This window comes from Schistocerca nitens, chromosome 8 (genome assembly GCF_023898315.1).
Source record: "Schistocerca nitens isolate TAMUIC-IGC-003100 chromosome 8, iqSchNite1.1, whole genome shotgun sequence".
Taxonomy (NCBI): domain Eukaryota; kingdom Metazoa; phylum Arthropoda; class Insecta; order Orthoptera; family Acrididae; genus Schistocerca; species Schistocerca nitens.
Window position 1 is genome coordinate 539,404,162 of NC_064621.1, and position 12,827 is coordinate 539,416,988.

Here is a 12,827-nt window from a genome sequence, read left to right on the forward strand (position 1 = left end):
CAAAAAAGCTTTCAGCCAGTAAGGCCTTAGTCATAAATAGGACACACACACACGTACGTCTGCAGTCTTTGACAACAGTTGTGACAGTCTTTTTGTTGTGCCTATCTGCGACTCAGCATTTCCATTATATGGTGAGTATTAACAGTGACTGTGATGTACTTTTTCTTAGACCCATTTACAGTATTTTCCAAGTAAGCTGCTGAATGTGTAAGCAATTTTTTGACACTACAAACTATCGCCCATAAGGAACACCAGCACCAAGCACAACTTTTACAACAGTTTTTCTGTAGGCCTAGCAGAATATTGTTTTGCTGTAATGCGTATAACTATTTATTTTGCTTTTATTTATTTAGTATTCCATATCTGTCATGATAACAGACCATGGGATATGGAATAAGTCAGTTTTACGACCGTGCTATTATTACAATACAACATTCAGTGTGGTCAAAATGGCTCTGAGCACTATGGGACTCAACTGCTGAGGTCATTGGTCCCCTAGAACTTAGAACTAGTTAAACCTAACTAACCTAAGGACATCACAAACATCCATGCCCGAGGCAGGATTCGAACCTGCGACCGTAGCGGTCTTGCGGTTCCAGACTGCAGCGCCTTTAACTGCCAGACCACCGCGGCCGGCTCAGTGTGGTCAGATAAACAGTACTAATCAATTAAATATTCAAATAAGTGCAGGTTAGTCATGTTATCGTATGAAAAAAAAAATGCAATATTTAAACACAGTTACAATAATACACACATTTATACACACAGTGATCTGAGGATGAAACGTTATATGGAAAGTTTGTGTTCTTACACATTAAGGTTCAAATATTTTTCTGTAGTGTTAAATGAACTATAGAGTAGGAAATGTTTTAAATTACTGAAAAAAGAACACATGACCTTATCATTTACAAAGACACTCAATTTTTGGAAGAAAAAGTGTTAAAAGATGTTCGGACTCTTAAAACTAGAGCCCCTTTTATACCTCACTCAGTCTGTAGGTTCAAGGGTTCGTCTTCTTTCCCTCAAGCCTCATAAGGATTTATGTATCACCACTTGGAAGTCACGTGACCTCCATTTGTCTTCTTTGTGTGCAAAGATGGTGAAACTACAAGACTGTCCATACAGTGTCTAATGTGCATGAAGATTGTTCCATAATGGTCAAGTTCATGGTTCAGGAGTCACCAGTGGGTGTCCTTGATGCCTGCAGCAATGAATACCAAAATGATGTTTTTATTATACATTATCTGGAGCAAATTATGTGTGTATCAAAGAACATTGTAATAGGTACTGGCAGAATGAGCCAGTGCAGCTTTTAAGTTACTGAGCTCATATATTCTGTGTGCATGCATATTTTTGCGCTATTTATTTTCATTGTATTATGATAAGTCCTATATAATTGTAAGATTGTCCCTGGATGAATAATAAATAAATGATTGTATATTGGATAAGGCCACTAAGATTCGTCACCCACTGTATCTTTAAAAATAAATATCTCGGTGTGTGGTTGTGATTATGGGCAGTGTGATGACTTTTCTGCTGTATGCATGTGAATGTCTATCATTGCCAAATTAAGATTCCAACTTTGTTTTGTTTAATTGTAACTATGGAAATCTTTTTACTGTACCAAAGGAAAGAGCCTTCGAAGAGAAGTGGCATGACATATGAGGAACTTGATCAAATAGTGAAAAGATAACTGCCACAGACCAGTGTCCCAATGTCATGAGAAAAATAAACATCTGCCCCACTGCACGAAATTTAAGCAAACATATAACTGTGATATGCTTCGTGTATTGATCATTGTAACTGTTGTAGCTAGTGCTCGTAATGTAGCTCTTGGGCATTATACACGATTTCAGATGGACAATACTGCTTGTTCAGTTTTATCTGGAATCGCTGCAGCACAGGCTCATATTGTTCAGCATTTCGTGTCACTGAAAGTTGTTGGTGTTTCCTTGTAGGCCTCATTCTCAACTGTTGAGTAGTGCATATTGCCCATGGCTTGTAAACAATACAAAATATTGCATAGAAGCATTCATGTCATTTTTCAATTTTCACAGATGCCATTTTGAATTCTCTTACCAGTTTCAAAAGTCATTCCCATGAAGGTGTTGGAATGAAATGTGGAAAGAATCGTGATACCACTAACACATTCAGGCTGTCTTGTAGTGAGGTGTGTTGTGTGTTACAGTTGTAAAATGTTGGTTGCGTTTGTCTCATCATATGCCTTTTTTGCCTCCACACTTTAAATTCCTTTGATATATCTAAGCATGCAACTGCATTGTTATTCTGATGTAAAGAGGCAACGGGCCTTGCCGCAGTGGATACACCAGTTCCCGTCAGATCACCGAAGTTAAGCGCTATCGGGTGTGGCCGGTACTTGGATGGGTGATCATCAGGGCTGCCATGCACTGTTACCATTTTTTCGAGGTGCACTCAGCTGAGTGATGCCAATTGAGGAGCTACTCAACTGAATAGTAGTGGCTCTGGTCAAAGAAAACCATCATAAAGACCAGGAGAGTGGTGTGCTGACCACATGCCCCTCCTATCTGCATCCTCCGCTGAGGATGACACGGCCGTCGGATGGTCCCGATGGGCCACTTGTGGCCTGAAGACGGAGTGCTATAGGCTTGTAAAAGTGTACATAGCTTCACTAGCAACTTGTGAGATTGCCACAACAGCAGAACAAAGACTGTTGGTCTTAAAGTTCACAGATATGCAGATGAATCATACGTGAATTAGGTGTTCTATTTGATACTGCGCAGCACTGTTATCACATTAGCTACTGATCAAATTCCACTCGTGTTACATTATTGAAGTCTTCTCCAAAGGCCCTTTCCAATACCACAGGAAAAAGTAAATACTTCCATTTAAATAAAGAATAGTCGGTGTCATCATTATACAGCTATAAACGTTAAATATGACTTGGTTGTGTCGGAAAATATATCAATTTGTCCACTAGGTCTTAGTAAAAATTGCGCTTCAGCATACCTGGTTGGCTGTTAAAACTGTAACTCCAGGAAGGATATCAGATTACAAAATTTCACTTATCTGTGTATATACTTTATAATAGGAAGAATACACAATTAAATTTGTATGTTATTATATACAGAGCTGCTAGCTCTGGCAGCAACAATAACTTTAACCTGGCTGTGCATAAAGTCAAACAAATGAAAGATAAAGGTACATCATTCCATGTATGTCAGAGGTCATCAGTCTCTTGTCAACTCAAGCATGAGAGCATTGCATAGATGCTGAACAAAATCCGGTGCCAGATCCTACAGCAGAAGCATTCTCCATTATGAAGAGGTTTACTGTTAAAATTCTGAGACAGTATTTTGCAAGAAGAGTTGGGCAACAGATTACTTCATCCCACACACATCTGGTAAAATAACCACATTGAAAAAATCGTAGAAATTACAGCTTATTTGGAAGCTTCGGAACAATCAATCTTTTCATGTACCATTCACATAGGGAACAGGGAAAGGGGAAAATGATAATGATACTGGAAGTACCCCTCACCACACTGCATAAAGTGGCTTGTGGATTGTATAGGTAGACTAGGGTTATCTCCTCCACAATACCTTACCCTGGAAACAAGTTACTGAAAGCATCACAAAGGTATTTATAGAAATTTGCATTGCAGACATTTAAATAAATCAACACAACAGATTACAGTTGAGTATTAAACTGAAACAGGCCTTAGGCTTTGTCAAAGCCCAGTTTCAGGTGAAACTGTGCTGTTACAGAGCAAGAAACAGCCATGAGCTGTTGGTACAGAGACATAAACCAAGGATCTCATCATGACCCAGTGATTGCTTTCATCTTTGATATTGAATTTGAGGCATTTTGTCTCCGTGATAACATTATAGTTGATGTGATAGCAAACTACAAACAGTTTTGTTAGGACAGGGGTGAAATTGGGGAAGATGTGTATCATCATACATACAGATACAATATGCCCCTCTGTCTGCCATGTCAGCTGATGAAGGAAGCACATGAAGGCACCAAAATATTGTGTGGTTTCTACCATCTCATTTGGATAAACTCCCTTTAACAGCATGGATTTGACATTGTAAACTTTTGTGATAAATTAAACTATTTTATACTGGAACTTAAATCTGCACATATGTGCATAGTTTCGATTTTTAATCGAAGTCAGTGTACACTTTGCAGCTGATTTAAAGTTACTTTCTTTCACAAATGTGAATATTAATCTGGCTGTCTATAAACTAGGCTAAGTAATTTATTCGGAATTATTGTAACATCCATCGTCTTGACTGCTTCATCTCTTATGACTCTTCTGCAGTTCCATTTCAGCTTGACTTGCCAGTTAACTGTTAAAGATATGTTACAAATTGCTGTGCACTGTAATCACATGTACTTTTACAGTATAAATTGGTTTGCTCTTCTAATGGTAGCTAAATGATAAATCATAAGTGCCTTTTGATTCCAACTTCATACAAGGATTAATCTGCCTAACAGATTGAAGAAGTGTCAAACGAGGACACAAACACACATCTTCATTTTATGAGGGCAAAGCTAAAGATACAGATTAGAGTCTCAATTCAGCATGTGACACTTTTGTATAAGATAAGTTAATTCTGGTGAACACTCCACTAAAAATTCAAATTTCAGGCTAGATAGATGTATTTGGCTTGCATCTTGAATAAATGATGTTTTCTTCTCTTCGGTTTTGTTCTGCTCATTGTTCTTAATGAATGTAAATTGGTAGTCAAGATGTAATAACAACAATTATTGATTTTCTGTTGTAATATTAAGTTCATGTTACGGAATGCATATATAAGTGAAATGTTGTTTAGGATGTGGTTAGATAGTGTACCTGATGTGTACAATGACCAGCAAAAGCATGCAGATCTATGTAAGAACTAGTGTTCCTTTTGACCAGTTTACATGTCAGGAATACTATCCAGTTACTATCTATTTGACTCTTCATTTGTTCATTAATTATTGTCATATGGAACTTTGTAATGTCTTAATAAGAATGATGATTGCATATCATCATCATCATCATCATCATCATCATCATCATCATCATGATCTTTTATCTTTAACAAGTGTTAAGAACACAGAAAATGCATGTCAGTGTCCCTTTGTAGGAGTTGGTTGGTATATTGTTTGTATTGTTAAGAAATTGGATTGTATGCTCATTTTCAGAATGGCAGGAAGAGTGCTTGAACTTAAAAGCATTGAATGACAGGAAGAATTTGGTTTATGCACTTCCTACAAGTGGAGGGAAAACTTTAGTTGCTGAGATTTTAATCTTTCGGGAAATAATGTGCCACAGGAGAAATGCTATATTTGTTTTACCATACGTCTCAATCGTTCAAGAGAAGGTAAGGAAGTTTCTTATGGAAAATGTAATTCTCAACTGTGTTGCAACGTGTAGAAACGTAGAAATTTTTGTTCTTTTTTCTGCTATTAAATTCTTTCTTTCAAGTAAAGGTACGCTCTATGGCCCCTTTTGCTGTTGACCTGGACTTCATGCTAGAAGAGTATGCAGCTGGTAAGGGACAATATCCTCCAACAAAGAGAAGAAAGAGGCATTCTGTATACATAGCAACAATGGAAAAAGCACTTGGCATTGTCAACAGCCTACTTGAGACAAAGCGAATGGAAGAAATAGGGCTTGTAGTGGTTGATGAATTGCATTTAATTGGAGACACAGACAGTTCACGGTCAGCAACTCTGGAAATCCTCCTCACAAAGCTTCGTTTCTCTGCTAGTAGGTATTTGGAACTGTACTATATATTGAAATTTATGTTGAATTGATGCTGTAACAAAATGTAAAGAAAATGAAATGAAGGTAGTTTACACAATGTGTTTTTTATACCATTTTGATCTATTTGTTCTACCTTATGGCTTACACAATAGTAAAATAACTTTTATTTTGCTGGCAAATCTTGTAATCATGAACGGTCTTGATTATGTATGTGAGATATTTTTCTCATAATATGGTGGAATAAATAATGATTAAATCGTGGGTCAAGCGTATAATATGTTACAATTTCCAGTCTTTACACTTATAGTGCTTGCTGGAATTGGGTAGCAATGAAATGACTGCCCTAATCCCCCAGCTCTTAAGATCCTTGAAGAGAAAAGCTGGTGGCCATCGGCTTTCCTGCAGGCACCCTCTTTGCTTGGCTATCAGGCAGATTTTCCAGAACTTTAAAGGTTTATTGCATCTAACCACCATAATCACCACTCAGTCTCTTGTCCAATGACTTCATCAATTTCTACTGAGCTGTGGACACGAGTAATTAAGAAGTAACTACAGGCTGGTTACAATTAAACTTTCACTGCTTGAGTGGGCCCCCATGAAAAATGAGTGAGCGTAGGACAGTGAAACTTTGTGGGAACACTTGTAAGGACATGTGGAAGAGAAATAACAAATAAACCATTTAAAGACACACATTTTAAGGTCCACCTGAGAGGGTAGCATTTTTAATTGCCTTTCATGCTTACATTCCAGGTTACAAACGTTGCTCAATATGATGACTATCTGATCTGATGAGTAATGTAAAGTTTGTACGGATACCATTTCGCTGTTGTTTGCAGCAATTTTTGAATGGTGGACCATGGAATGTTCATCTGTCATGGCACAGCTCTTGCACTGCTTGAAACTTGCACATTGTGTCCAACATTCCCAGCTATGCCAACAGTAACTTCTTCAACATTTTGGGACACTATTGGCCATCTGCTTCCCCAGGAGCAATTCCCAAATTGACAGTTAATTCAAAATTCTGAATCATTCTTCAACATTGGTGCAGAAAGAGCACCTCTCTGTATTCCTGTAATGCTTTGATACTCTCGAAGAGGAGCAGCACTATTGTTGTTGAATTGCTCTAACAGCTTTATGATTAAAGCGCTGCTCACCTTTTTCAGGCTCGTGTTGATTGTCTGCAACCGTAATATGCACTGGTGCTTAAGTTTCAACAGTATGTTGCCGTACCAGTACCGATGCCTAGCGACACTTAATGACAGTAACTCTAGTAACAACACAAATCTTGCAGCACACAGTCTGAATATCCTTCCCTATAAAGTTGGGCACCCATACGGTAAATACTTTTCTGTCTACACTGGCTCAAGTAGCGAAAGTTTAATTTTAACCTCTCAGTAGTTTGGAAGAAATTTTAAGCATTGAGTAAAGCAGAAAGAGTACAGTTTCCATATAAGGAAACGTTTAACACTGGGCACCCTCTGAAAAAGGCCTCCTTTGCTAGCTGTTTGAGCTTGTGACTAATTATATCTGGTAAGATACAAGCTTACTCAGTCTGAAGATCTCCCTGAGCTATGTTCATCTTCAGCGTGTTCTCAGCCTTCCAGAAATGATGTGTGTCAGTGAAAAACTTTTGTTCTTGATAAGGAATGTTCCCCATAGCCTTGTTTCAACTTTTCAGGGGTCATACTCATGGATTCCCAAAGGTTAACACAAAACTTGATGGTGTAACAATGTTCTAAATTCTGCTGTTCCATTTTCGTAACACGCAACAAAAACACAACTTTGCTGATGGTGCTCTGAAAAATCACGTGATGGCACTACAGAGCTGAAACGTGGACTGAGCATTTGGAAGGGATGAATACACTGGTCCACACAAGTAGAACAACACAGGTTTACCAGATCACTTGCTGTGCTGTCAGCCTCATTACTTTTCTCACGTACGTCATATGGCAGAACAGCATGAGTAACATACAGACTTACATTTTCTTATTATTTTAAACCACTGTATTTGCAAGCCAGAGGCAATCATATTGTGTAACCAGTGGGTATCCCGTATCATATGATCATGCCAGATGCTGACCCTATAATGATGCCAAATGTGGTCTGATTTTGTTTGTTCTCCTTGGAGCCTCCACACATGGATATGTGCATTATGATGCTGTATGCAGAATGGGGACTCATTTGAAATAACAGTATGACCCACTCCTGTTCCAGTGTCGTCATTGCGTGCATCGCTATTGGCATGTCTTTCTCTGCTGCCACAACAATAACCGAAATGTTGGCAGTTGGTGGTGCTCAAGAAGTCATTACACCGTCTGAGTACCTGTCTTTCTGTAAACAAGCCCATTTCATAACATAAGGTATGTAGCATGGCTGTATGGTCCTTCACAACTGAGTGAACAAAATGTCTGTCCCTTTGGACTTGAGGCCGTTGAGTCCTTGCATGGCATGGAGTTTCACGCTCCTCTAACCCTTCATTCAATATTCACATAGCAATTGTAATCGACCAATGTGAGAAGCACTGTCATGGAACAATAAACCACTGTCTTGATAGTCCATGACCCTGCTGCTGACAAATCTGACACATGCTTGTAGACCTTCCTCCTCTGACATGAGGCATCACACCATCTTCTCACAATTAGTCAACATTCAAATGCTGTTTCTGAATGAGTAAGATATACAGAATGTAGATGGCACTATTTCCACCTACTTTGTGTGGTGCTGAAATGCTAATTATTTGCTTATGCAAGCATGTAGTACGCTATATGCAAATTTAACATTTGTTGCATACAAGCTTCATGTTGTGCAATTTTAATTGCCAGCAATATAAGTAAATTTTCTTTTATGGACTAAACACTACTTTCTTGCAATGTTGAATTTTTCATTTTCACAGAATGTTAGTGGAACTGGAAGTCATATTAAATAAGTGAAAAGCTATTTTAACCAACTGGGGATTTAATTCTGGCCCTTCAGATTTACAGTGTGATATTCATCTCGATATCCACTGAAGCACACTTTTGAAACATGTACATATAATTATTTCTTAAAAACTGTTGTCATAGTGTGTATGTTTTAATTTTTAGGGCATGTCCAAATAGTAGGAATGAGTGCAACCATTGGCAACATTCAGGAAGTTGCTACATTCCTAAATGCTGAAATTTACTCACGCAATTTTCGTCCTGTGGAACTGAAGGAATATGTGAAATGCGAAAGAAATATTTTTGAGGTCAATTCGAAATTGAAAGGTTCTGAAGAAATGCTCTCTCTTGTTAGGACCATGGATATGCCAGTAAGCAAGGAGAATGTCTGCTACTTTTTTATTATTGTTATGATTTTGTATCTAATAAAAGAATGTTTCAGCCCCCATCATGCAATGGAGACCAAGACCATATTGCTCGATTAGTGTGTGAAGTAATACCACATGATTCTTGCCTAGTGTTTTGTGCCACAAAGAAAAATTGTGAAAATGTTGCATTGCTTGTGTCTAAGAATTTGCCAAGGTAACTTGAAACAAAATATATATTATCTTATACAAAATCAAGTATTTTCTTTTTGGCTGGTGTCTGTATTCATCTTTCTTCTATTGCAGAGAGATCTTGGACCACAGGAAAGAGGAGAAACAAGCCCTGATAAGAACTCTTATATCTGAATTGAATGGTAGTCTTTGTCCTGTACTGCAGAAGACATTGCCTTATGGAATGGGATATCACCACTCAGGTACCACTTCCATAATATATTTGTCCATTATAAGACAACTTGGCTAATACGAAAGTTCCACAGGGTATGTTGAAAAAATTTCAGGTCTTACAGTCGATGAACGTAGGCTTTTAGAAGAGGCTTTCCTTGTTGGCACACTGTGTTGCCTCTTTTGCACGTCAACATTGGCAGCCGGTGTGAATCTTCCTGCAAAAAGAGTTATCCTACGTTCTCCATATGTTGGACAAAAATTTCTGAGTCCCAGCCGATACAAGCAAATGATTGGTAGGGCTGGTCGTGCTGGTTTTGGAGCCTCTGGTGAAAGCATTCTAATTTGCAAACCTTCAGAAGTTCATATGGTTTGTAGAATTATTTTATTTAATTTAATAAATGAAACAAATACAGTGACAATGTTAAAAGTTCAAACATTTAATGATGGCAATTTTTTTTTTAATAGTAGTAACCAGTAATTGCACAAACATTTCAAGATATTACTATGACAAATTTTACACATTAGCAAAATGTAATCTTAGATGAACACATGTGAAAAATGAAAACTGTTTCCGATCTGAAACTCTGTGTCCCATACCTACTTCGTGCAAGCAGTTTATTATTCAATTACACAGTCCTTGGGTGCTTCGTGGAACAACTGAGGGCACCAGTATGTCACTGAACCCCCTTTGCATCTTCCAAACTCCACAGAGATTTTATTTGATTTGAAAGACAAAGCAGAAACGAGTGGCAAGTTGAGACTTCAAGTCAGCCAATAAGGTATCTCAGGTAGTATAACCGACAGTGCAAAATCTATAAAATACAAGTATCCAGATTTGAATCTAAGTTTGCCACACTGTTGAAATTGTCACTCATGTTCATTTGGAATTTAAGTTCATTCTACTGAACCTATCAATAATTTGTAGAAAGGAAATCTTCTGACAAGTGTGAAAGATAGAACTGAAAGGGATCAATGAGATTTCAGGTTTAAAACCAAAGAACAGATACAATTATACACAAGAAGTTGCTCAAAGGATGAGGGGCTGATCTTGATCCTGAGCACTGAAAATTGAGGACCAAGTAATTTCTGTCAGCATACCTTTTATTGTTTGGACAAAAGAACTCTATTGGAAAGTATCTAACAGGAAGTCACAGCTTTGGCTACTTAGTCATTTTTCTGGATTTTGGTGTTGTGATTCAGCTTTCAAGGAACTTTAATTTATTTCATACTAAGTTCTTACGTGTTTTGAAGAAAATGGAATGAATGAATAATTTATGGAATGAACTCTCAGATTGTAGTTATGGTTCTGCTGTAGAATATTTTGGAACTAATGAAAATTTGAGCCAGACCTGGTCTCGAACCTGGATTTCCCACTTGTTGATAGCAGTTACCTTAAACACTTCTGCTATCCAAGCATGCTTCCAAGAGCAGCCCAAATTTCTGACTGTCCCAGTGTCTAATCTCCCATGCACTCAGATTATTGCGTTTGACCAAAGGCATGTAAGAGTTAAATTTTGTGTTATGTTACATTTGATCATTTCTCCTCTCTCATGTGTTTTAAATTCAGTATTTTCAACTTTCTCCAGAATCTGAGCAGTTTGCCATCAAAGAATTTCCGGGTTAAGATTGCAGTGGTTTACATCAAAATGGTTTAGTTAAGAATTTATACCCATTGAATACCATTTTATTTCAGTGTTGCTACACTAAATATATTAATACCATTAGTGCAAAAAAAGTTCTTAAACATTGTGCAATATTCACATTTGGAAAACCTATTTTTCAGCTAATGCAAATACTCAAACTACTTTTCAGGTTAACAGCTTAATTCAGTCTCCAGTTGATGACGCTTGCAGCACTTTACACAAGCCAGATAATGTCGGTCTCCAGACGCTAATGCTCAGTGCAATTGGTCTAGGGTTGGCAACAACACGTGCTCGTCTGCATGATCTCGCACGCACCACTCTCCTTTCAGTTCAAGAAAAAAGACTTGAAGTTGATGTACTGCAGCTAACAGATGCTGCTGTTTCTCATCTTGTTCGGACTGGGGCAGTAGCTATTGTGAGTTCACCAGCAGTGGTAAATGAAAGCGATGTGCTGTCAGTAAGCATGTCCACTGCATGCAATGTGTCTTCCAGCAAAAGGAAATCCCGGGTCACATTACACTCAGAGACTGAACTTACTGTGAGTAAATTGGGACGTGCTGCCATGAAAGGTATGGAGCAACTTATTTATAAACAGCCCTCTAGCAAATTAATTGTACTGGGAAGAAGTAAAACTGGCAGTTGGGAGGCAATTTTTTTTTTTTAATCCAGTGTAAAATGAATGGATGTTGTCAACATGTAAATACAATAAATGTAGACATAGAGATACATAACCATACACAATTATATACATAAATAGATACATACATTTCCTGTCTTACTGAGTTACCCATTTGGACACTTCACTGTTGTGTTGGACATATTGTAAAATGCTTCTTAATTGCAGTAATTGCTCACTAGCACAATTCTCAACAAAACTTACACATAATTTTAGGTAATCCTCTACAGTATAAAACACTTTTCTAACAGATAATTTTTTTGCACATACCTGAAGACATGTCTTTCACTTGTGTCTTTGATCTCTTGTGGTAGATTAAATTCAGTTTTCGTTCCACAGACCCAAAAAATGAGATGATTCTTGTGAGTGTGGTATTATATAGTTTAATTTCATTATATAGCCCGTTTTTCTATTGAGGTATAAGTGGTGGCTGGATCTGGTTCCATGTTCATGTAGAGACCTTCTCATTCGGTACTGATCATCATCCTTTTTAATGTGGATCACTGTTTGCACACTGTACTCATATGCAACAGTCAAGTTTTTTGTGGGTTTAAGCAACTCAGTCCACTGTGTTCGCTATCTACTTTTTGTCATAATTCGTTCAGTACTTTATTGTAGCTTAAAGATTGTTTTTCTGTTCTGTTCATTTGTTCCCCAGAACATTATCCCATAACTCATCACAGAATGAATATATGCAACCCCCAAGAAATTTTGTTTGTGATACACATCCTATGAGCTCATCTTTCAGTTTTAAAGAGTTACTTTTGGGTTTCCTGCTTATGTGGAAACTAATGCAACTGTTTTTTTTTACATTTAAAGTTAATTTGTTGTTGTCCACCCATGTGCATACATGCATGAGTCTTTCTTCAGCTTTGTCCTTTAATACTCTTGGTGATCTTTCACTGATTAGAATGTTACTGTCATCAGCAAACAATACTGTTTCACCTTGTTTGGGATGCTGGGGCAAATCGTATAAGAGTATTGGGCCAAGCATGCTTCTTTGGGAGACTCCTTTATATTAATGTATTCTGAGTCAGAAAAGTATTTGATGGTATGATTGGAGTTTGTCTGAGAGATCTC

The 12,827-nt window shown here is 37.6% G+C and overlaps 1 protein-coding gene across 3 annotated transcripts in view; it reads left to right on the top strand.

Annotated features, from left to right (window-relative positions):
* LOC126198771 (helicase POLQ-like) overlaps positions 1–12,827 on the top strand; it is a 111,675-nt gene that overhangs the window by 18,367 nt on the left and 80,481 nt on the right. The window contains exons 2-8 of one of the 3 annotated variants that reach the window (XM_049935332.1): positions 5,176–5,354; positions 5,459–5,743; positions 8,824–9,029; positions 9,101–9,240; positions 9,330–9,457; positions 9,542–9,795; positions 11,241–11,640. In XM_049935332.1, the coding sequence (XP_049791289.1) occupies positions 5,473–5,743; positions 8,824–9,029; positions 9,101–9,240; positions 9,330–9,457; positions 9,542–9,795; positions 11,241–11,640 (1,399 nt within the window). In that variant the 5' untranslated portion in view covers positions 5,176–5,354; positions 5,459–5,472. The remainder of the gene's footprint in view (positions 1–5,175; positions 5,355–5,458; positions 5,744–8,823; positions 9,030–9,100; positions 9,241–9,329; positions 9,458–9,541; positions 9,796–11,240; positions 11,641–12,827) is intronic. The other 2 variants (XM_049935330.1, XM_049935331.1) reach the window with 2 other exon arrangements.